The sequence below is a fragment of the Mus caroli genome, unplaced genomic scaffold, assembly GCF_978045245.1.
Source record: "Mus caroli unplaced genomic scaffold, Mus_caroli_1 scaffold_3, whole genome shotgun sequence".
Lineage (NCBI taxonomy): Eukaryota > Metazoa > Chordata > Mammalia > Rodentia > Muridae > Mus > Mus caroli.
Window position 1 is genome coordinate 130,580,302 of NW_028227258.1, and position 25,400 is coordinate 130,605,701.

General features: G+C 37.3%; 1 protein-coding gene across 1 annotated transcript in view; it reads left to right on the plus strand.

Annotated features, from left to right (window-relative positions):
- Window positions 1-1,833: 1,833 nt before the first annotated feature.
- The window catches only part of LOC147005664 (rho GTPase-activating protein 20-like), a 38,661-nt gene continuing 15,094 nt past the window's right edge, over window positions 1,834-25,400 (plus strand). Inside the window, exons 1-9 of the mRNA XM_085836071.1 lie at window positions 1,834-1,979; window positions 4,817-4,969; window positions 6,913-6,954; window positions 8,329-8,410; window positions 9,489-9,566; window positions 17,840-17,903; window positions 22,384-22,563; window positions 23,467-23,642; window positions 23,890-24,051. Coding sequence (XP_085692197.1) covers window positions 1,834-1,979; window positions 4,817-4,969; window positions 6,913-6,954; window positions 8,329-8,410; window positions 9,489-9,566; window positions 17,840-17,903; window positions 22,384-22,563; window positions 23,467-23,642; window positions 23,890-24,051 — 1,083 coding nt within the window. The remainder of the gene's footprint in view (window positions 1,980-4,816; window positions 4,970-6,912; window positions 6,955-8,328; window positions 8,411-9,488; window positions 9,567-17,839; window positions 17,904-22,383; window positions 22,564-23,466; window positions 23,643-23,889; window positions 24,052-25,400) is intronic.

Consider the following 25,400-nt stretch of genomic DNA (forward strand, 5'->3'; position numbering starts at 1 on the left):
TCACCAGTTTGGTGTTCGGAGTAGGAAGGCAAAAGAATTTTTCAAGTTTATTATTTCTTCCTTCTACCCTCCACAGAAGAGGTATTTCTATAACTAATTTGGTTTTCATGATAGATTAATTATATCAGGAAGTGTTCTCTTTGGATTCCTCTAGATCATATGAGCTAACTCTCAACTCAGCAGTGGTTTCCTGAAAAGGTAGGAATATTCAGTACCTACCTTGTCTAGAAACAACATTATTATATGAGAAGTATGTTTTGAGCATACAATAGAATGGTTTCTGTAAACTTAAAAAAAAATCAGTCCAAGGTAGGAATAAGAATTATTTTCTGTGCAACTCAATTGTATTAACCACCATGACTACAAGTATTTTTAAAATAAGTTTGGTCTCATCTTTTTGGTAGACGCTGAGTATCTGCTTTTCTTCAGATTGTTATAGTTTCCAACATATATTGTGTTTATGAAATGTATTTCTGAGCATTTGCACATTAATTCAGATTAGACAGGAACTACTTTCCCGACATGTTCATTTACTTTCAATTTTGTTCATTATGAAATTGAATTAGTAGTATTTTTGACATATCTTTACATTATTATTTGAAGTGTGTGATGACAACTATTGGCTGCTGTATCTCTTTGACATTTTGATTCTCAGGGATCCTAAATGTTTTCCAAGTAAAATATATGTTGCCTCTGTACATAATTTTTGAGAGATGTAACATGTTTTGGGCAGAATTATATTCCCTTAAAGAAAACATATATCATAAATATTCCATTTGTATGAGCAGGTCACAGTAAAGAAACCACCAGAAGTTTAGTCGCTCTTCTATCACGGGAAGAATTTCATTATGGATAAGAGAGGAAACATGTTCAGAGGCAGCTGGAAGAGTTCAGAATACAGAGAAAAAGAAAATAGATTTGGTACGGCCAAGGCTGGGTAATAGAGAAGGAAGAATATCAGGAGAGAAAAAAGGGGATAAGTTGAGTAGGAGAAACTTCACAACCATAAATATGGTTGGCAGGGGTTCTGGAGTTAACATAGCAGAGGAAATGGAGAGGTTTGGAGAGGTACAGGAATCTAGGAGGAGACTTTAAAATGTACAAACATTTTTAGTTTCCAGAGAAAATGTTGATATCCTTATAGAAGCCACAGGCAAGAGGCAAGGGAAATGACCTCTCCGTCTGGACAAGGCCGACTTTCACAAAGAGTTTGGAGTGCTGGAGGGTTTGTTTGTTTGTTTTTCTGATTTGACAGTGATCTAGTTGATTATAACAGTTTTGACAGCTCAGCTGAATGAACACCAGGATCACTATAGCAGAGGTCTTTGGCTTGAGTTGTTTCGATTAATACAATTACACCTTTGGAAAACAATATACACCAGCTGTTCATTTCTATGTTTTCACCATTCAAGACAGTTTGGGAAGGAACAATTACATTAAAAAGAAATTTGTGAAGGAAACAGACATATAGGGCAATATAGGAAAGGCTAGAGTGTTCACATGTTTAAAAACAGTCTAAAAATTTTAACTGCAGTTAGTTTTTTAACATTTCTTACTATCTTTCCCATTAGAATACTATTTATGTTAAGAGTTACGATTATCTTTCAATATCCCATACTTATTTTGAATTTCATACAGGTATACCATATCATAACTGTTAACATTATAAATGTTGCTATAGATCCCTCTGATCTTCTCTTTCAAATTTATTTCCTGTGTTTTAATACCATGAACCCTTTAAAATTTAGTGTGAACATTGGTCTTATAACTTATCCACTGAATACTTGTTCTGTTAGGTGGAGACCTGGCTCAGGAGCATCTTTTTTTTTCTATATGGAAACCGTTGTGAAGAAAGACATGGGAGGAATACATCAAACCTTGCTGTGCCAAGGCCCCGTGAAACTCAAATGTTTCCAGAAAATGAGAAAAAAAAGACATCTCTCCTTATTTAACGATGTTTTGGTTGTGTCGCGTATCCGGTGAGTATTTGTAACATGCATTCCTCATTATGAGAGGCTACACTTTAATTAGTTCTTTCTGTACAAAAATAAAATACGTTCTTTTACTTATTTTTTTAAAAAACATTATATTTACTTCATTACTTCATATTTGCAACTTCTTTTTCCTCTATCATGGTTGAGGTTTGGTGAACCTCCTCCACATTTCTCAATTTATTTTGTCACAAGTTTTAGACACATTTTTAAAAAACGATATCTTTAAGGTGTTATCCTACTATTTGAATCTGTGGAAAGAGTAACAGCAAATTTGAAAAGGAGGCAGATGTGGAAGCACATGCCAGTGATTCTAGCACTGTTAAAGCTGACATATGAGTACTGAAACTTTGTGAGATATGTGGAGTGTACTGAGAGACATCTTCTCAAAATAACATATTTGAAATATGAGAACCAGGTGTCCTCTTGCTTGTTGTTTCCAGATAGATTCAAGCAGCAAGAGTGGGGGATCCCTGATTACAATCCTTGCACACATGTGACAACACATGTAAGCTTCTTGACCTCATAGTTGCCGAATCAGTATGAAGAGATGAGAAGCAGCTGCTATCCCTACTCATAGCAACTACTAATCAGGGGAAACTGCAGGGACTGAGAAGTTCCTGGATGGTGATTCTGCACAAACTAGGGGAAAGTGCTGTGATTAAATGATAACATGGTTCATTGTAATTTATAACCATGGAGGTGTTTTCTGGGACCACATCACATATAATCTCCACGGACCATGATCATAGCCTTCATATTATTCTAGAAGGTATGAAGTTGGTACTGACATTATCAAGTAAATAATGTAAGGTATGTTCTCATAAGTTTGTACATGGTTTGGAGGACAGGCATCAATAATTTATTTAGCATAGGGGATAAGCGTTCTGGCCATCCTTAAATAATATTCCTGAAGATCCACTTCCACCATTGTGAGAAAATGAAATCTTCAAAAGAGAATAATGGAGTAAATTTGTTTTTCAACCCTGATCAGTCACTGTAAGCTCCCAGCATAGAAAATGGTAGTTAGTGTCTGACTGATGCAGGCTCAAAATAAATGAATGGTCTGGCTATCAATCTGTCTTCCTTTTTGTCATTTCTACTCAACTCACCTTCAGTCCACACTTGGAAATCCTCAAATTTCCCCCACCCCCCATTAAAGACAAGAATCGACAGCCAGGAGTCACATACCAGGTCCCGAAGCAAGTGGTTGTGGGCGTTGGGGTGGTTCTGGAGCTGGAGAAGGAGGAACTGGTCTGGTGTAGTCTGGTCTAGTCTGGTCTGGGACCTCCTCCGTTTTCCCCCCTCCCTTCTCAGCCTCTGCCTCTGCCTCCAACTGCCTCCAACTGCCTGCCACTGCAGTGGCTCAGCTCCTGGGCATCTGCCTCTTTCCCCTCTCGCTCCTCTAAGTAACTGACTCATTTCAATTAAAAATGTATGTATACTGGTAGTGTGTCTTTTAAGTGTAGTTGGTGAAAGTAAGTGAAATTCACTTTGGTTTTTGAGAGTAAAGGAGACTAAAATGAATGCATTCCTTGAAACACCATATATTTCTTCTGTTTCTGCTGAGTAATAATAAAAATTGAAATTATTTTGAGATTGCCATTCATATTATGGTAAGAGCACTATTAGTTTCATAGGAGATGATTGTCATTATTGTCATTTTCAAGGATGATTATCTCTTATCAGACATTTAAATTAGAGATTTTAGGTTCAAGCATATCTTCTGAATTTTGCTTCATATATATGAATATATATGTCTATGTCTATATACAATTGGATGTCTTGATTTGGAGAGAAAATATAAGTACAAATGTTTCATATGATGTAGTCATGTGTGTATATGTTTGTGTCAGTGTGCATGTGTATCCTTTAGTAAATATTCCATAATATGCTTGTATTTCGACTGTTACATGGTACAGTAGAGAGTGTTAGAAATTTTCTCTGTAGTAGCTTGTTTTAAAAATGTCACACTTTTGAATTTTAGAATGATATATATACATTCTCATACTCGTGTGTGTGTGTGTGTGTGTGTGTGTATGTGTGTGTGCTCATTATTTTTGAATCAGGGTTTATATTGTGTTATATTGTTTCCTGAATCTGAGAGTGACAGAGTAAGTATTTTCAGTTTTTGACCATCATATTACATTAACAGTGTCCAATGCAGAGTTATGTACTCAATTCACACACACACACACACACACACATACACACACACAGATGTAATATTCAGTCTATCATAAAATAATAGAAAAGACACAAATCTGCAAAGGATTCTGTTAAAAGATAGAAGGGAAAGCAGAGAGCAAAAAACAAAATTATCAGAACACATTGTATATGTATCTGAATTTTTCAAAGGCTAGCTCCATATAATGATGAAAGAAGGAAAGCTATGCTTCCAAGGTTACTGTTTCTTACAAACACTTTCAGTTAAATCAGAATGATTGATAGGAAGACATATTTCCAACTATTTGTTTAAATTACTGGGATAAATAATCATCTTTGGGCACTTGTATTAGTTGTGCTTTGTATGTTTCGTACAGGAGCTATTGTAGTGAGGTATATTCATAGTATATTCATTATAAACATTCTCCAGTCCAAAAAATGATCAGGCTATCTCTATTTGTGAGCATTGAGAAGCTTCTATCCAGCAACCTTTTCAACACTCGCATTGTTGAATTCCATCTACCCTGGTTTCAACTGTGCCTTAGTGATAAAATGGAGGAGTCCTCCTCTGCTCTGGGGCAGGAGGAACTGGGTATTTCTACAAGCAATACCAACTACAATGCAAATCAAACTAACAAAGATACTTTATTTTCTTCTAGGAATAAAAAAGAGTTTAAGATAAAGTGCATCATCCCACTGCATCTCCTGTGGGTGATGATGGATCATGTGGCCCAATGCACAAAAAAGGAAATCTGTACTTGCAAGACCCTTTATCTGCATTGGCCCAGTGGACACTTTTGGGCCACCTTTCGGTAAGACTTACAGTTTGGACCTGTATTCACAGGAAGAGAGCTATAGAAATTGGTGGGCAGCTTAGTGGTTTGTAATTCACAGGTTAAACCAATTAACCAGAATGTTGGCAAAAATAAGAATCCAGTTTAGTCTGATTGTATAGAAGATACCAACTCAGATTTTCTCCTTCTATGATGACCCTAGTTTGTCTATACTTTTCACAACATACATTTCACATGGACATAGATTCCTTAGTTTTTTATCTGTGATGTTCATTGGTCTCCCAAAGATTCTGGGGAAAAGCAGATGTACCTTGTCTTCTAAGAAGGATGTGGACTAAACAAGGATTTACCATATCCTCCTCATTCTTTCCCCCATAATGCCTGGTATTATCTAGGTTTTGAAAATACATACATTGATTTCTCTCCAATAATATTGCATAGTATACTTAAATTTGACCAATATCTGCAGTACTTCCCAGTTAATTTCCATAAAAATAGTATTTAATTGGACAGATAAAAATAGTTTCTCATAGAATGTTCAAGTATTTGAATATCTGTGTAGCAGAATATCACTGGTGTTGAATAGTCAACTGGTAAGGATAAAAGATCAAGGGGTAAGATTCCATTGGATCCACAGATGATAGACATGCATATTATCTCATTTTGATATGCCTTAGCTCAATGAAGAGGTTCTTCTAAGCCTTCTTCAGTGCCCATACCCTTCTTTTCTCCCCCAGCTCAACACCTCTGAATCTGCTCTCAACTTTGTTTGATCAGTCACCTTATTCCTAGTTCAGCACCCCAGATCCACCCCCAGCTTAATTATGTTTCTAATCTCCTACTCGCTACCCCCAAGTCAGTTAGGGAAGCAGCCAATGGCCAATATATGTTAGATCTCACATGGCTGGTGGTGACTCTTTTTCTGTCTGTAGCATGGTGATAAAAATGGTTGCAGTCAGAGAATAGAGTGGGTGAGCAGTTAAGGGCAGGAACATGGAAGTGCCAGTCTCTGGGCAAGAATCAGTTCCATACGAAGTCAGTTTGAGTTACAGATGTTAGAATTATGGCAAAATGGAGAAGAAAATATTTGAATGTGAGATCTTTGCAGCATGGATAATTATTTTCAGAAAGAGGAAACAATGTACACATTAGCGTACAGATGGAAAATTATACCTGACATAGGGTTGTGAGCATGGGGAAGAGCAATAGTGCATTGGGTAGGGGTTGCTGCTTGGAAAAGCAAAACATTGATCATCAAGACAATGTTGATGCCTGTAAGACTGTGGATTTGTCAAATATCAAAGAGGTATAACTCATTCAACCTAAAATTTGCAGTTATAAAAATTAGCATGGTGATTCATATTTAACCCATCTCAATTAGAGTATTACATGATACAGTGGAATGGTCGTGGGCTGATTATTAATTTGTACCAGGAGAGTTGATATGATGACTCACACAGATGAAGCACTGGTTTCTAGGACTCCTGTCCTGTATGTCAATTCTGTAGTCCACAGGAGGAAATAAACAATTTATTTTTTCTTAAAAGGTGTTCCCCCTGTCTTGTGTGTTCTAAACAAAGGTCATATAGCTCCCCTGTGGTTTAGTGTGAATAATGATCCCTTACTATGTGAAAAGGACCTCACACTAAGAGTACACTGTCTTAGCTATCCTTTATACACGAAACTAAAGCTAGGAGTCATTGATGGCGCAGAAGTAGTCACACAGCTCTTGGAACATACACAGGTTTTGAAATTCCCAACTAGCTTCCACATTATAGTGAACTTCCTGTCATACAAGTGTTCCAGTGAAACATGTCATTCATAAGGGCAGTCATGTGGAAAATACCATCTACACCTGCACCCTCATGATGGACATTGGATTTTAATTTTTAGGAGCAATAATCTTAAAAGTCTTAGCATCATCAAGACTCTAATCTTGTTTTTCTCTTTTAACATTATAGTTCACAAGAACAGAAAGATAAGTGGCACTATTTTCTACAAAGGTATTTTACTTGTGATTGTACATTTATTCCATACTAATATGGGAATTGCAGTTTTGCTTCATTTCTTTTTGAAATTTTATTTTATTTTCAATTCACTTTTACACTCCATATTCCATTCTCTGTCCCTCCCCCATCTGTCCCCCAAAGCTCCACATCCCACAACTCCTCCCCACCACACTCTTTCTCCACATGGAAGCCACCACCCACCCCACCTGACCTCTAAACTCCCTGAAGCCTCCAGTCTCTTGAGGATTAGGTGCATCATCTCTGAATGAACACAGACCCAGAAGTCCTTTACTGTATGTGTTCTGGGGGCCTCAAATCCAATGGTGTATCCTGTCTGGTGGTCCAATGTTTGTAAGATCTTAGGGGTCCAGATTAATTGATACTGCTGGTCCTCCTACAGGATCACCCTTCTCTCCAGCTTCTTTCAGCCTTACCTAATTCAACAAGAGGGGTCAGCTGCTTCTGTCCATTGGTTGGGTACAAGTATCTGCATCTGACTCTTTCAGCATATATTTGGGAGACTGCCTCCAAATATGTTGTTGATTAGATGGTCACTAGATACTTCTTTAGATTCTCTTGTCTATAGCATATTTTAATTTTGAGGAATTTCTGCATTCTTCATCTCCTTTTTATATTGGAATAAACAGTGCTCTTCAGTCTTACTTTGAATTCCACTCTATAGATGTTACTCTATCAAATCCATTCCAACAATCTGATACTTCCTCCTTTGAGGTCAAGCAGATTTTTGCCTTTTTTTTTGTGGTTATTAGTTACAGATCTTCCCTAGAGCCACAGAATTTATGGACTGTCTCTGGAGTGAGTCTTCATTCTTCAATGTCCTTATGTAGGCCTCCAGTATAAGGTGTTGCTCAGATTAAAGGTGTATACCACCATGCCTAGATCTGGACCTTGCTTTCTCCCAGGCTGACCTTGAACTCAGATCCACTTCCCTCATTCTCTAGGGATTAATGATAGCTGTGTTCTACCTTGCCTGGGCCTAAGTTTTTCATGGCTACTATGCCTCAAGGTCTCCATGTCAAGGTCCTAGTCAGCCTCAAGATCTGGATCACAGGTGTACCCTCCATTTCTGGATTGTAGTTCATTCCAGGTGAAGTTCACTTGACAACAACCTTGTAAACAAAATGTTCTAAGGACTGGTTGTGCTTCCTAGGTCAATTTGCTATTACCTGACCATGTCTTTGGTTCTGAAACACTTTTAAATATTCCCTAATCCAATAATGCATATTGCTGAACTGCTTGTCTGGTACTTAACACTAAGATGAATCTTACAAAATACTAACAGTGATTAAAAGAAGCCACTAGCAAGTTAATTTTACTATTTCATTTATTTTTATTGCATTTGCACAGATCAATTCTTGAAGCCAGGAACGGTATCAAGACAAATTTATCACTGCAGATACATACTGAAGATATCCCAACCTGTGACAGTGTATGTGAATACAAACCCAAAACTGATATTTCTAGTTTATGAGTTCCAGATAGACAGTCTGGTTGTAGTGTAAGAGAGTGGATGGGAGTGGTAGCAAGAATTTATGCCTATGGAAAAGCTGTATAGATATGGTATGCACACCTGTGTTTTTTGTATGTGAGAAAAATATGAAGCAAGATTAATCCACATGCTAAAGCAATATATTTATATATATACATATATATGTATATATACACGTATATACATATGTATATGAATTTTTTTCTTAAATGACTGAAAATTACATCACTTAGTTGCATCAGCGTACATTTCCATGCCAATTATTATTAATAGAATTAAACTGCTTTTTCCCCAGAGTTCTTATTGCTTATATATTAACTTTTGTGTTGTTCAACTACTATTTCTTCTAAAATATTTCTGTCTAATGAAAAAAAATTATTATATAAGTTAACCATAAACAAATCTTAAACAGGACAAAAGATTGTCAAGAATTAATTTGCTCTACGCATCCACATGTTTCATAACATTTTATGTCTTTCCCTTTGTCCTCTGCCCTTCCGGCATTTCTTTGTGCATCATCACACCTTCTTAGGAAGGCCAGCTACATAATCATGACTCTTTATTCTCGTGTTTATTTGCATGTTCTAGGCATAGGGATGGATATCTTTTCATGTAATTTCCATTTAGAAATCAGTTTTATAAACTTTCCATTGATTTGTTTGTGTGTGTGTGAGTGTGGTCATATGTGTTTACAGTGCTTAGGATAAAACTCATAACTTCACACATACTACATTGTAGTAGTTTTATCATTGAGTTTAACAACTTAGCTATTAAATAATTGTCTATTTGGGGCTGGAGAGATGAATCAGTGGTTATGAGCACTGACTATTCTTCCAGTGGTCCTGAGTTCAATTCTCAGCAACTACAGGGTGCCTCATAACCATCTGTAATGGACTCTGATGTCCCCTTCTGGTATGCCTGAAGACTGTAGGTTATAAGTAATGATTAAATAAAAACTAATTTTGTAATCATAAGCTTCAAAGTTATTTTATACGATATTTCTCTGTACTTTTCATAGATTTTATCTGTAACAGCAACAAACCTTGATACAGTGAATGATATAATCGAGAAGTTACTGCCGATGATAAGAATGCGTGTAAGTTATTTTCAAGTTACCTAGAGTTAAAATTGAAGTGTGTTTTTGAGATCCACATATGCACAAATGTTTATTCATATAAATAATACAGATTAAACAATCATGATGAATTTACAAATCATAGTTTACAATCTTTTCCTATTGGAACTAAAGTCATCTAAGATATAATAATAGTCTTGAGAGGGACTTTTTCTTGAATTTCTTGTCTGTTTCCATAGATATGAAACCCTATGGTATTGAGCTATACTTTTTTTTTACTTTTTGAAAAATTAATTTATTTTTTACACTCCATATTTTATCCACACATACACACCCATCCACCCTCTGACTGTTCCACATTCCTTATCTCCTCCCCAAACCCCTGTCTCCACGTGGATGTCACCACCCCCACTCCAGCTGACCTCTAAACACCCTGGGGCCTCCAGTCTCCTGAGGGTTAGGTGCATCATCTCTTAATGAACACAGTCCTCTACTGTATGTGTGTTGTGGGCCTCATAGCAGCTGGTGTATGCTGCCTGCTGGTGGTACAGTGTTTGAATGATCTCTGGGGTCCAGATAAATTGAGACTGCTGGTCCTTCATCAGGATTGCCCTTCTCAGCTTCTTTCAGCCTTCCCTAATTCAAATACAGGGGTCAGTTGTTTCTGTCCAATGGTTGGGTGCAAACATCTGCCTCTGACTCTTTCAGCTACTTGTTGGGTCTTCTGGAAAGATCTTCAGTCCTTTTCCCTCACCCAATACCAAATCAGGTTACCCTCTTCCCCCAACTCCCCATCCCCACATCCAATTTTTCCTCCCAGACCCCTCCCTCCTTCCCACTTATGATTGCTTTCTTCTCTCTCCCAATTGGCACTGAAATGTGAGATGTCCTCATTTGGGCACTTCAGTTTGCTGGCCTTTTTGAGTTCTGTGGAGTGTATCTTGGTTATTTTGTACTCATTTTTTTTTTTTTGGCTAATATCCACATATTAGTGAGTACATACCATGTATGTCCTTTTGGGTCTCAGTTAACATAATCAGGATGGTATTTTCTATTTCCATCCATTTGTCTGCAAAACCCAGGATGTCCTCATTCTTAATAGCTGAGTAGTATTTCATTGTGTAAATGAAAAACATTTTCTGTATCCATTCTTTTGTCATGGGATATCTAGGTTGTTTCCAGCTTCTGGCTATCACAAGTAAGGCCACTGTGAACATAGTGGAACCCCTGTGGTATTATGAGGTATCTTTTGAGTATATTCCCAAGAGTTGTATAGCTGAGTCTTCAGGTAGATATATTTCCATTATTTTAGGAACCTCCAGATTGATTTCCATAGTGGTTGCATCAGTTAGCCATCCCACCAGTAATGGAGGAATGTTCCTTTTTGTCAACATTCTCTTCCACTTGTATTATCACCTGAGGTTTTTTTCTTAGCCATTCTGATTGTTGTAAGGTGAAATTTCAGGGTCATTTTGATTTGCATTTCTCTGATCACTAAGGACTTTGAACATTTCTTTAAGTGCCTTTCAGCCATTTGAGATTCCTCAGTTCTGAATTCTCTGTTTAGTTTTATACACCATTTTTTTACACTATTTTTTGATTGTGTTGTTTGGTCTTTTGGTGATTAACTTCTTGAGTTCTTTATGTATTTTGGATATTAGATCTCTATCAGATGTGGATTTAGCAAAGATTTTTTACCAAATTGTATGTTGCTGATTTATCTTATTGACTATGTCCTTTGCCTTCCAGAAGGCAAATCTTTCCAGTTTCATGAGAATCCATTTATCAATTCTCAGTCTGAGAGCATGAGCCACTGGAGTTCTGTTTTGGAAATTTCCCCCTGTGCTAATGAGTTCAAAGCTCTTTCCCACTTTCTCTTCTATTAGATTCAGTGTATTTGGATTTAGGTTGTGGTCCTTGATCCAGTTGGACTTGAGCTTTGTACTAGGTGGCAAATATGGGTCTACTTTCATCCTTCTACATAGAACCAGACAGTTAGACTAGCACCATTTATTGAAGATGCTTTCTTTTTTCCATTGTATATTTCTTGGCACCTTATCAAAGATCAAGTGACAGTTAAGATTGTGGTTTGATTTCTGGGTCTTCAATTCTATTCCATTGAGCAACATGTGTCATGTCTGTCTTTGTTTCAATATCAGGCAGTTTTTTTTTTTTTGTTGTTTTTTTTTTTAAATCACTATAGCTTTGCAGTAAAGCTTGAGGTCAGGAATAGTGATTTTCCAAGCTGTTCTTTTATTGTTAAGAATAGTTTTTGCTATTCTGGTTTTGTTGCCTTTCCAGATGAATTTGAGAATTTCTCTTTCTGTGTCTTTGAAAAATTCTGTTGGAATTTTGAAGGGGATTGCATTAAATCTACAGATTATCTTCGGTAGGATGGTTATTTCTACATGTTAATTCTCCCAATGCATGAGAATGGGAGAGCTTCTCCATTTTCTAAGATCTTCTTCAATTTCCTTCTTGAGAGACTTGAAGTTATTGTCATAAAGGTCTTTCACTTGTTTTGTCAGAGATACTCCAAGATATTTTATCCTATTTGGGGCTATTGTGAAGGGAGTTGTTTCCGTAATTTCTTTCTCAGCTTGTTTATCCTTTCTATACAGGAAGGTTACTGATTTATTTGAGTTAATTTTATATCTGACCACTTTGCTGAATTTGTTTGTCAGCTAGAGAAGTTCTCTGGTAGAGGTTTTGCGGTCTGTTACATATACTATCATAGAATCTGCAAATAGTGATGTTGTTATTACTTCTTTACCAATTTGTAACCCCTTGATCTCTTTTTGTGGTCTTATTGTTCTAGCTAACACTTCAAGTACTATATTGAATAGATATGGGTACAGTGGTCATCCTTGTCACTGTACCCATATCTTTCACTGGGTTTGCTTCAAGTATGTCTCCATTTAATTTGATATTGGCTTTTGGTATGCAGTAAATTGCTTTTATTATGTTTAGATATGGGCCATGAATTGCTGATCTCTCCAATACTTTCAACATGAAGGGGTGTTGTATTTTGTCAAATGTTTTTTCTGCATCTAAGGAGATAATCTAAGGAGATGATCATGTGATTTTTCCTTTGATTTTGTTTAAATAGTGTATTAGGTTAATGGATTTTTTTATATTAAACAACGTTGCATCCATGGGGTGAAGCTTATTTGATGATGGTGAATGATTGTTTGATGTGTTCTTGGATTCAGTTTGCAAGAATTTCACTGAATATTTTTGCATCGATATTCATAAGCAAGATTGGTCTGAAGTTCTCTTTTTTATTTGGGTCCTTGTGTGGTTTAGGTATCAGAGTAATTGTGGCTTCATAAAACGAGTTAGGTAGTATACATTCTCCTTTGATTTTATGGAATAGTTTGATGAAAATTGGTATCAGGTCTTCTTTGAAGATCTGATAGAATTCTGTACTGAATCCATCTGATCCTGGGCTTTAATTGCTTGGGAGGTTTTTTAATGACTTATTCTATTTCCTTATGTGATGTGGGCCTATTTAGATAGTTTACCTGCTCTTCATTTAACTTTGATATATGGCATCTGTGTATAAAATCACCCATTTCGTATAGATTTTCCAATTTTGTTGAGTCCTTTAGTTAGTTTGGCTAGGGGTTTTTCTATCTTGTTGCTGCTCTCAAAGAACCAGCTTCTAGTTTTGTTGTTTCTTTGTACTGTTTTCTTTGTTTCTGTTTGGTTGATTTCAGCACTGAGTTTAAATATTTCCTGCCTCCTACTCCTCTTGGGTGAGTTTACTTCTTTTTGTTCTAGAGCTCTCGGTGTGCTGTTAAGTTGTTAGTGTAAGATCTTTTCAGTTTCTTTACGGGGTACTTAATTTTATGAAGTTATCTCTTAGCACTGCTTTCATTGTGTCCCACGAGTTTGTGAATGATGTGTCAACATTTTCATTAAATCCCAGGAAGTTTTATTTTCTTTATTTCTCCCTTGACCAAGTTATCATTGAGTAAAGAGTTGTTCAGTTTCCACGTATATTTGGGCTTCCTGTAGTTTTTGCTCTTATTGAAGACCAGCCTTAGGCCATGGTGATCTGATGGGATGCATCGTGTTAGTTCAATCTTCTTGTATCTTTTGAAGGTTGTTTTTTGAACAATTATGTATTCAATTTTGGAGAAGGTATAATGAAGGGCTGAGAAGAAGGTACATTCTTTTGTTTTAGGAAGAGAGGTTCTGTAGAGATCTCTTAAACCCATCTGGTTCATAACCTTGCTTAGTTTCTCTGTGTCTCTTTAGTTTCCATTTCAATGACCTGTGCATTGGTGAGAGTGGGGTGTTGATATCTTCCACTATTATTGTGTGGGGTTCAATGTATGTTTTGAGGCTTTAGTAGAATTTCTTTTATGAATTTGTGTGCTCTTGCATTTGGGGCATAGATGTTCAGAATTGAGACTTACTCTTGGTGGAGTTTCCCCTTGATAAATATGAAGTGTCCTTCTTCATGATGGCAACTGCTGGTTGTTTCCTGGGACCATTTGCTTGGAAGTTCTTTTTCCAACCTTTTACTCTGAGATATTCTCTGTCTTTGTCATGGAGGTGTGTTTATTGTATGCAGAAAATGCTGGTACTTTGTTTGCATATTCAGTCTGTTAGCTTATATCTTTTTATAGGTGAGTTGAGCCCATTAATATAGAGAAATATTAAAGAGAGATGACCCTTGGTTCCTGATATCTTTGTTTTTGTAGGAGGCTTTATGTGCTTGTGGCACTCTGCTTTTGACTTTGTTGTGAAATGCTTAATATCTTGTCCTTTCCTTGGTGCAGGTATCTTCCTTGTGTTGGAGTTTTCCTTTCAGGATTCTTTGTAGGGCTGGGTTGGTAGATAGATAATGTATAAATTTGGTTTTGTCCTGGAATTTTTTTGTTTGTCCATCTATGTTAATTGAGTTCATATCATGTACTCAATTATGTACATCATGCACATCAGTGAGTACATATCATGTGAGTTCTTTTGTGATTGGGTTATATCACTCAGGATGAAGCCCTCCAGGTCCATCCATTTGCCTAAGAATTTCATAAATTCATTCTTTTTCATAGCTGAGTGAGTAGTACTCCATTGTGTAAATGTAACACATTTTCTGTATCTGTTCCTCTGTTGAGGGGCATCTGGGTTGTTTCCAGTTTCTGCCTATTATAAATAAGACTGCTATTACCATAGTGGAGCATGTGTCCTTCTTACCGGTTGGAACATCTTCTGGATATATGCCCAGAAGAGGTATTGGGGGATCCTCCAGTAGTACTATGTCCAATTTTCTGAGGAGCTGCCAGACTGATATCCAGAGTGGTTGTACAAGCTTGCAATCCCACCAACAATGGAGGAGTGTTCCTTTTTCTCCACATCCTTGCCAGCATCTGCTCTCTCCTGCATTTTTGATCTTAGCCATTCTGACTGGTGTGAAGTTGAATCTCAGTGTTGTTTTGATTTGCATTTCCCTGATGAATAAGGATGCTGAACATTTTTTTCAGATGCTTCTCAGCCATTTGGTATTCCTTAGGTGAGAATTCTTTATTTAGCTCTGAGCCCCATTTTTTAATGGGGATATTTGATTTTCTGGAGTCCACCTTTTTGAGTTCTTTATATATATTGGATATTAGTCCCCTATCTGATTTAGGATAGGTAAAGATCCTTTCCCAATCTGTTAGTGGCCTTTTTATCTTATTGATGGTGTGTTTTGCCTTACAGAAGCTTTGCAATTTTAGGAGGTCCCATTTGTAAATTCTCGATCTTACAGCACAAGCCATTGCTGTTCCATTCAGGAATTTTTCCCCTATGCCCATATCTTTGAGGCTTTTCATCACTTTCACCTCTACATGTTTCACTGTCTCTGGTTTTATGTGGAGTTCATTGATCTACTTTGATTTGACCTTAGTTCAAGGAGATAGGAATGGATCAATTTGCATTCTTCTACATGTTAACTGCCAGTTGTGCCAGCACCATTTGTTGAAAATGCTGTCTTTTTTCCACTGGATGGTTTTAGTTCCCTTGTCAAAGATCAAGTGACCATAGGTGTATGGGTTCATTTCTGGGTCTTCAATTCTATTCCATTGGTTTACTTGTCTGTCCCTATACCAGTACCATGCAGTTTTTTAAAATCACATCCATCTCTATTTTTAGGTTGGGGAAGTTTTCTTCCATGATTTTGTTGAAGATATTTTCAGGTCTGTTGACCTGGGAATCTTCATTCTCCTCTATTCTGATTTTTCTTAGATTTGGTCCTTTCATTGTGTCCTGAATTTCTTTGATGCTTTGGGTTAGGATTTTTTTTTATGTTTTGAATTTTCTTTGACAGCTATGTCAATCTTTTCTACTGTATCTTCTATACCTGATATTGTCTTCAACCTCTTGTATTATGTTGGTGATACTTACTTCTGTAATTCCTAACCTTTTTCCTAGGTTTTCCCTTTCTAAGCTTGCCTCCATTTGTGTTTTCTTTATTGTTTCTTTTTCCACATTTAGGACTTGCATCACTTTTATTTAATTCTTTCATCTTTTTACCTGTATTTTCCTGTATTTCTTTCAGTGAGTGATTGATATCCTCCTTCAAGGATTCTATTAAGTACATGAGATAGGATTTTAGGACAGATTCCTGATTTTCAGGTGAATTGGTGTATTCATAGCTTGCTGTGGTGGAAGTACTGGGTACCAAGAATGCCCATGTATTTTGGCTTATTGTTTTACACTTGCCTTTTGCCCTCCGGAAATCCCTGGTGTTTGTTGGTCTGGGTGACTGTAATCTGCCTCTTTTGTCCCTGGGTTGCTTCATGTCTCCCAGTGGGTCTGTGGCCCTGGCTGTATGAGACCACCTGTGGGACCTTTCAGTTGGGTCTTCAATGGACCAGTCAAATTGTTTTCCACCTGCTGTGAGTGCAGCAGATCCTCAACTGCTCTGAGTGCCAAAGGCTCCCAACTTCTCTGGGTGCAGAGGATTCTCAACTGCTCTGAGAGCAGCAGGTCTTCTAGGATGGATCATGGAAGCAGATCAACTAGGAGTCTGAGCTATACTTTTATTACCACTAGAAAATAAAAATACATTGTAATAAAGTGAGATTAATTGCTCCTATGCACACACTTGATTTAAAGTATGCCAATCTTACAGGCAACAAGATCTTCCTTATTTTCTTTCCCTTTCTTCCTTTCCTCCTTTCTTCCTTCCTTCCTTCCTTCCTTTCTTTCTTTCTTTCTTTCTTTCTTTCTTTCTTTCTTTCTTCCTTCCTTCCTTCCTTCCTTCCTTCCTTCCTTCCTTCCTTCCTTCCTATCTATCTATCTCTGTGTGTGTGTGTGTTCCTCTGTATGTTTGTATGCCCCTCTTCTATCTCTTCCTGTGAGATTTGTGAGTTTGTATAATGAATCTCTGAGTGTCAGTCTGTTTCTCTATCTCTATTACTCTCTCTCTCTCTCTCTCTCTCTCTGTCTGTCTCACTCTTTTCTCTCCTTGTATGTTTGTGTGGGTAGAGGTTTGAATGTCTGCTTAAAGGGATTTTTTTTTGTACCCTAGTGTAATAGTTAAGAAATCTATGTGACAATTCCTTGGTTTCAGTCATGAATCAACAAGAAAGTACAATTAATGGTAACTCCAAATAGAGAATATTATCATTTTAGTAACTCCTGGAGGTTGTTAACTATTTCAACAGAACATTCTATTTATATGATTGTTTCAAATGGATTCATAACTGTGTGAAATACTTATGTTGTGGAACTTCTTTCCAATATCTGGCCTATTTTTCAGGTTAGACAATTCTTCTCCACAAACTGGCTATCTCTGAATGAAATCCAATGGTTTTGTGTACTCCTACACACCTTCAAAGACTGTTTTTTTGTCTATTTGCTGAAGTAACCATATCTTTCTAATCTTCTTTATCTCTTTATCAAGGCATCATAATCACTGAGTATATGACTCGTTGAGTAATATGTTGTGTGCTCAGGTCAAATCAACTTTCAATATTCCACTGACAGACTGGAGAGACCTATGTGAGTCATTTTGTTATAATATTGGTCTTGTTTAGTGTTGATGGCTGAATGAAATTTCTAATTCTACTGTGGATCAATAGACCAAAGTTCCCTCAGAGAGGAAAGGCAAGTACCCAAGGGTTTTCTCCTGAAATCGGTCCTGATGACTCAAACCTATGGTCAGAAGACACGCCATCAATACAGGCCCTAATAATTACCCTTGCTATAGAGCTGGAGATTGTAAGGAAAGAAAATCACGAGATTCTTCAAGACTCTAGTGTCAGATTATTTGTGATGATTGGTTTCTTTTTTGCTCTCAGAAAAGTGAAGATTACCAATTGTGGTTTAGTCCTAGCCATGAGGAAGCTCCAAGAGCACTCCAAGGTGAGTAACAGGGAAATCTATGGAAGGACTAATTGAGTTCTGTGCTAACGGTGCAATTTCCATGTTTTCATCATTTACTCATAAGTATAAGTACAAACCAAACAAAATAACTAAACAGTATTTCATTTATTAAATTCATAAATAATAACTATTATAGCCTTGAGGCACATGATAACATCTCATTATGAAAGAGTCTGTGGTCTGACCAAAAAAAATAACAGAAAGTTCTGTGTTTTCAACTAGAGAAACATAATTTTCCTAAAAAGAGATACAAAACAAAACTCTGGATATATTGTTTCTGAAGAAAATAACTTGATAAAAAATCATTTGGTAATCATTACAGAAAATCCTACTAGCAAAAGAAACTTTTTATCGATTCACAGCACTCAGGTGATTGCTCATAGGCATCCATCACTCCAGTTTCAGGGGATCAAATTCCCTGGTCTGACCTGCTCAGGTACCAGGCTCAATATGATACAATGATATACATCTGAGCAAAACAGTTACAAAGAAAAACACTTCTGAAACGAAAACACATTCAAAGAACAATTCAGTGTCTTCAAGGAAACTTCACTCACAAGATTTTTTTTTCTCTTTTGTGTTTGAAGATTTCTCATAATTAGTAAGACATTCAGTGACTTTAAAAAGTATTCTATTTGTTTTTTGTTGGTGCTTTTGACTCAGGATTAAAAAAAGGAAGGTGAAGGAGACAGCAGTAGGTTGGAGCAAACATCTCCAACTATCTACAATGTGCCTGAGGACTTGAGTGTGCATTGTTTGTTTTCGTTTTGTTCTTTTTAATAAAAGACTTTCCAAGTATGTATAAAATAGATGGTTACAGGAAGCCCCTCGGCTTCCCCAAAATCACACCCACTCCTAAGAAGAGGATGGCCAAGTCCATGCTCTGGGTCTACATCAAGGAAGGTGACCGCATTGCTTCTGTGTAAATTATGTACTGCAAATTCTTTTTTAAATCTTTACCCTTAATCCTTCTTCATTTTTGTTTTTAACCTCTGAATGGTCATCCATTGTGCCCACTCTCCAATTTTTTGTCCCTCAACTTGATGGATGGATGCTTTCGTCTCACTGGGAGTGGGTTGAGTTGTTGAGGCAGCCAGGGCTGACTTGAGACCATTTTAATAAAAGTGCACACCTTACAAACAAACAAGCAAAAATATACTTTTCAATCCACAGTATGCAGATTCTGTTTTGTAATGAAGCTTGTAAATGTAACCATATTTCTGAGTCGATGTGAAATATGCATGTCACATCTCACTATAACCAGCAATTCTCCAACTGAATGAGAGCTCATATTCAGATTATTGGAGACTTTCTGACTGAATCCCCTACTGGTCCTTCTATTGCCTTTTTAAAAAAATATTTCTCACTAACTTAATTATTGCCAAGTAAATAATACTAATGAAATTATCAGAAGCATTTGGATAAGATTTAAAATTATGAGATCATCAAGTGTGTTTGCAAGTGTGATCTTTTAAAAGCTAACAAAAAGGTGAAGTTCTAATGCCTAAAGTGAACTTCAGACAAGTGAGAGTAACAGTGTCTTTTAGAGATCAGAGAACATTGTTAGTCAAATTTTTCTCATTGTATCATGAAAAGAATCAGTGGTGATATTTTGATTATTTGAAGGAGACTAAAACTGGACTACTTTTATTTTTTTTATTTTTTTTTATTACGTGTTTTCCTCAATTACATTTCCAATGCTATCCCAAAAGTCCCCCATACCCTCCCCACCACTTCCCTACCCACCCATTCCCACATTTTGGCCCTGGCGTTCCCCTGTACTGGGGCATATAAAGTTTGCATGTCCAATGGGCCTCTCTTTCCACTGATGGCTGACTAGGCCATCTTTTGATACATATGCAGCTAGAGTCAAGAGCTCCGGGGTACTGGTTAGTTCATAATGTTGTTGCACCTACAGGGTTGCAGATCTCTATAGCTCCTTGGATACTTTCTCTAGCTCCTCCATTGGGGGCCCTGTGATCCATCCAATAGCTGAGTATGAGCATCCACTTCTGTGTTTGCTAGGCCCCGGCCTAGTCTCACAAGAGACAGCTATATCAGGGTCCTTTCAGCAAAATCTTGCTAGTGTATGCAATGGTGTCATCGTTTGGAGGCTAATTATGGGATGGATCCCTGGATATGGCAGTCTCTAGATGTTCCATCCTTTTGTCTCAGCTCCAAACTTTGTCTCTGTAACTCCTTCCATGGGTGATTGTTTCCAATTCTAAGAAGGGGCAAAGTGTCCACACTTTGGTTTTCATTCTTCTTCAGTTTCATGTGTTTTACAAATTGTCTCTTATATCTCAGGTATACTAAGTTTCTGGGCTAATATCCTCAATATTTATTTTCAAGGTTTTAATACACTAGATAATAAGCAGCACAAACTCAAACTACACATTTGACTTCATTTCGCTTTAGGCAACACTATTGCTATGAGTCCAGGCAGGTAAGGAAGTCTCAGTTTCAATCAAATGAGTGCTAAAAATATAGGCATGTGCCAAAATCATCTGGTCTTTTCACTTTTTCTAAGGTGGACATAATAGCAGTACTCTGTCAGTGAAAAGACAAATGTGGAGTGGCACATTCTAAAGTAAAGTTACTGAGTGAAATGCATCACCTTGATAATATTTAATTCTAACATTTCAAAGAGGTTTGTATGTCATTGATGTTTCAGAAATCCTAAGAATTTAAAGCTCTTGTTATTTTATCAGCATCATTTGGAAGGTGTATTTCAGCCAACAGGCCATTCACATGTATCCATCATGTCTAGGTTTTTTTCCATAATGATCCTTTGAAAGGATCTGGAGTCCTTTTATCTCAATGTTGCTGTAAATCTTGCTCTGATTATAGCACTGACATCTATCTGTGTCAGAAACAAAGGCAAATCAAGACTAATCATATTGGTGATTCATCAGAAATGGACAAAGCCAAGGCGTCATACTTCCTAGAAATCCACAACACAGCACATACTCTAAAAAATTCTTCAGAGAAGAAATAACTTAAAACACAGGGGGCAGCACATCAAGCACCTAGATTTAATTCCAATTTTGTATTTGTAGTTCTGCCCTAGAGTCACTGTTAATTGCAACAGTCTAAACATGGTGTTGTGAGAAAGGAGTTATTCTTGCTGCTTGTGAGAAATCTTCACATACACAAACAAGAAAAAAGTCTTGGGAGTGCAGTTTCTTTAAAGACATTGAATTGTTCATTGAATGTGTTTTGGTGCCCTCACTAATTGTAGCAGATAGGAGAGAGTTTACTTTAACTGTTATTGTTCTTAGGCTTCTATGGAGACACATGTTTTATCTCATCCAGCTGTGTGATTGTACCCTTTCCTCTGATGATTCTTCTTAACCCTCAGATTACAAACTATCTGAAGTGCAGAGAAAAGTTATCTATTCCAGAGAACTTCATCCTGCCTCATTAGTAGGCCACATTCTCCCAGATCCTTGTCCCCAACTAGAGTCCTAATACCATTTGTGTGTCCAGAAGTGCTCATGTGTTTTCTACAGCATACAGCATCAGCCTGACCATTGTTCCAAGAGAACATCAATGGGAAGAAGTAGAGGTCATTCCATTTCACTGATTCCAAGAAACTCTGTGCTTATACTGGGGATGGAATTGGACTCTCTATATATGGCTGTCATCATGAGAAAAAATGACAGAGAAGTGATTGACATGACTAATAGAATTACTTAGAGTGTTAGCCTCCAAACAATATATATATATATATATATATATATATATATATATATATATATGCATATATTCAGTGGGGATATAAAAATCTTATTGATATCAAAGACTAAAACAGGCAGATCTTTTTTTTTTCAATTTTATATTAGATATTTTCTTCATTTACATTTCAAATGCTATCCTGAAAGTCCCCCATACACTCCCCCCCCACCCTGCTCCCCTACCTACCCACTCCCACTTCTTGGCCCTGGTTTTCTCCTATACTGGGGCATACAAAGTTTGCAAGAACAAGGGGCTTCTCTTCCCAATAATGGCCAACTAGGCCATCTTCTGGTACATATGCAGCTAGAGACACAAGCTCTGGGGGTACTAGTTAGTTCATTTTGTTATTCCACCTATAGGGTTGCAGACCCCTTCAGCTCCTTGGGTACTTTCTCTAGCTCCTCCGCTGGGAGCCCAAAACAGGCCAATCTTAACACTGTCAAAATAGAACACAGCAAAAGTGTGCCTTACAAAGTGTTCTTATGGGTCTAAATAAAGTGACAAATTGAAATTCTTCTCCTTGATTTTAGAGTTCTTACCTTACTCAATTTCCCCCTATCGTAATACCCCGTAAGTCTCCTAATGCTTTAGGGGTACAGTCTACATTGTCCAGAAGAAGAATGAGATATAAAATAGTACAGTGCATGCTAAATTCCATTGGAAGGGTTGCTCAATCTCATCATTATTAGTTTCAATACATGTTCTTATTTTCTTCTTATAGGCTTCGAGTATCCACATATTATTATCATGAGCAACTTTCAAAACACCTGCAATACATCGAACTCAAGAATTTTCACAGGTTTTCCTGCCTTACCTGGGTTGTTTGTTAAAGACCCAAACTCAGATGCTCAGGGCCATTTCATCTTAAAGCCCAGACACCCAGCTCTAAACCAGCAGCAAAGTGAGTCCTCCACCTTCCTTCAAGTACCACCTCAGTTTCCATTTCAATGTGGCTTAAAATATCAATGCATGGTGTCATTTTCTTGATTAGGGGAGGGGCATTGTAGAAAACACACCAAAACAATATGCCCCAGGTCCAGCTTGAGCTCTCTGTATGCTGATATCAAGACTAAGCTTGATGATAGGGAGAGCATTCCATTTGTTCCAGACAAATAGAATGTATACATTCTCATGAAAGAGACATACTGCTGATGAGGGGAATTTAACAATGGTTCTTCTAAAACCTTAACAAGAAAACTAAGAATGCGAAGTGCTTCACTATGACATTTGAAGATAATAGAAAACTGATTGATATGAATAGAAGTGAGGGTGGTGGGGCTGGTGAGATGGCTCAGTGGGTAAGAGCACCTGACTGCTCTTCTGAAGGTCCAGAGTTCAAATCCCAGCAACCACATGGTGGCTCACAACCATCCGTAACAAGATCTGACTCCCTCTTCTGGTGTGTCTGAAGACAGCTACAGTGTACTTACATATAATCAATAAATAAATCTTAAAAAAAAAGAAGTGAGGGTGGTTATGAAAATTGATATGACTGGTAATGCAATGGCTTATACATAGATTAGGGAACTTGTTCAATTAAATATCAATTATCTTATGATTCAGTGCAACTTAGATAGCATCATCTTGTGAGAATTCCCACTGGATCATGTCTTAGAGAACATTAGATTGTGTCTGAGAGACATCTCTAAGATTAGTAACAGTGTAGAGTATAGGGAATAAGAATATATATACACTACAGGAAGCCTAACCCATTACAACAAGGATATTATACAATTGAAATTTGGTTTTTTAAAAGAGCCGTGTAAATTACACTACTACAGGTAATGATCTCATCTCCTCTTAGGTGCAGAGGAAAGTCATTCTAAAGTACAAAGACCGGTTTGGACATCTTGCTTCCACAGGGGCTCTGTGGCCCACCAAGATCAAGTGTGTACTGTTCCTACAGCTAATAATGGAAAACTCTTCGGGACAGACCTGAGTTGCATTTATCATGAGGGAAAATGGCCCAAAGTCATTGTGGTAGGTCTCACATGGTTCATTTCTGGTTTCCTAAGGAAAGTGTGAGAAAAAAAGCATAAGTGTTGCCTGATCTTCATGGTTAACATTAGAGTGGAATGTGTACATGAAAAGATTGAGGTACAAAACCAGTTCAAGGTCCTCCTTGTCCATGCCAGCCCTTGTCCTGTGCACAAAATGGTCTGGTTCTCATGAGCAAATAGTGCTCTGTGCTGCATGAGTGACAGGTACTTTCCTTTCTTCCTCTCAGGACATTCTGTCTGTCATAAGGAAACACGGCCCTTCAACAGAGGGCATATTCGTGATTGCTCCTGAAGAGACATCATGCAAAGCTCTAAAAGAGAAATTAGAATCAGGGGAAGAATTAGACCTGAACAAACACTCGGTGCACGAAGTTGCTTGGCTACTCAAGGTATGGAAAGTCCTTGCATCATTCACTCTCAGGATTTCTCTGAGTTTACATGAGTACTTTCCTTCCTGCATTCCCTTGAGTGAGAGTAGATATGTAGGAGAGAAATCTGGTAATCTCAAAGGTTCTTCTGCTATTCACAACATAATTAATAGGGACTCAAACTATGTTCCAGTCAGAATGAACAGTAATGCACTTAAGTATCTTTTATTTAATTTTTTCATGTGGCCATGTGGAGGGTCACTTCATACATGCATATGAGGGTCACCTGGTATGCATTTGATACCATTGCCCTTCTTTCTCTGACATGCTATCTTTTCTTCCTAAGGGGCAGATTTCTCTTCCTCAGTATAGAGGATGCGACTCCTTCATGGATCTCTTTGCTACACATCCCTAGTAGGACCTCATGATTTACTTGTCTCTATCTCACAAAATATTGGTACCCAAATGCAGGTCCTCAATGCTGTGAAACAGTTATTCTTCATCACACTGCCATACCTTTAGCACCAAAAATTATAATTTTTATAATCAAAATTTAATTATATCATTTCACCACTTCCTTTCTCTTGCTCTAAGTTTGTTTCCTGTCAGTCTCCCACTTCTGCTTAAATACATGCCCCCTTTTCATTTCTGGTTATTATTATATAGATAAATATGAGTCTGAAAATATGTTCAAAAATCCTGAATGGTCCATTATCCTTGGTAGTATATGGACAATTTCTTTGAAGTTTGTCTTCACAAGATTTACTCCCTCCCAGTTAGTGTTAGTAACGTGGCTGACGTTTTATTCAGAAATTGTTTTGACAAGCATATTAAGTTGTTGGACTATCAAAAGGGAAGACTCCCACACATGTCTAGGAGGCCCTGTCTCAAAGCAGATTTCCTGATCCTCTGATGTACAGTCTTTCTAACTCTTCTAACCAATGTGTGGAGCCCAAGTTTCAGAAGTTAATATGGAATATGCACATAGTGGGGCTTGGAGCCTCAGGATGTTTTGTTCTCTGCATTTGAATGGCTGTGGTTTTCTGTAATAGTCTCTATTCATTGCCAGAAGAACTTTCTTTGATGTGTGGGTGAGGGCTACATTATCTATAAATATTAGCTTTAATACTTAGAATAGAGTTGGGAACCATGCTTGATTTATGAAATGATGATAGGACTTTCTCTAAGAGCTATGACCTCATGTGATCCCATGGTTCCAGTAATAGATATGAGGTTCTGCAACTTAGAGATTAGATAATAACTTAATATGGTTGTCTTTATTGTAGTTACCATAACTGTATACATCTGTCATTTAAAAATAGTATTTGATCTGAAGTTTTGATCTCTGAGGTGGGCTAGTTTGCTCAGTT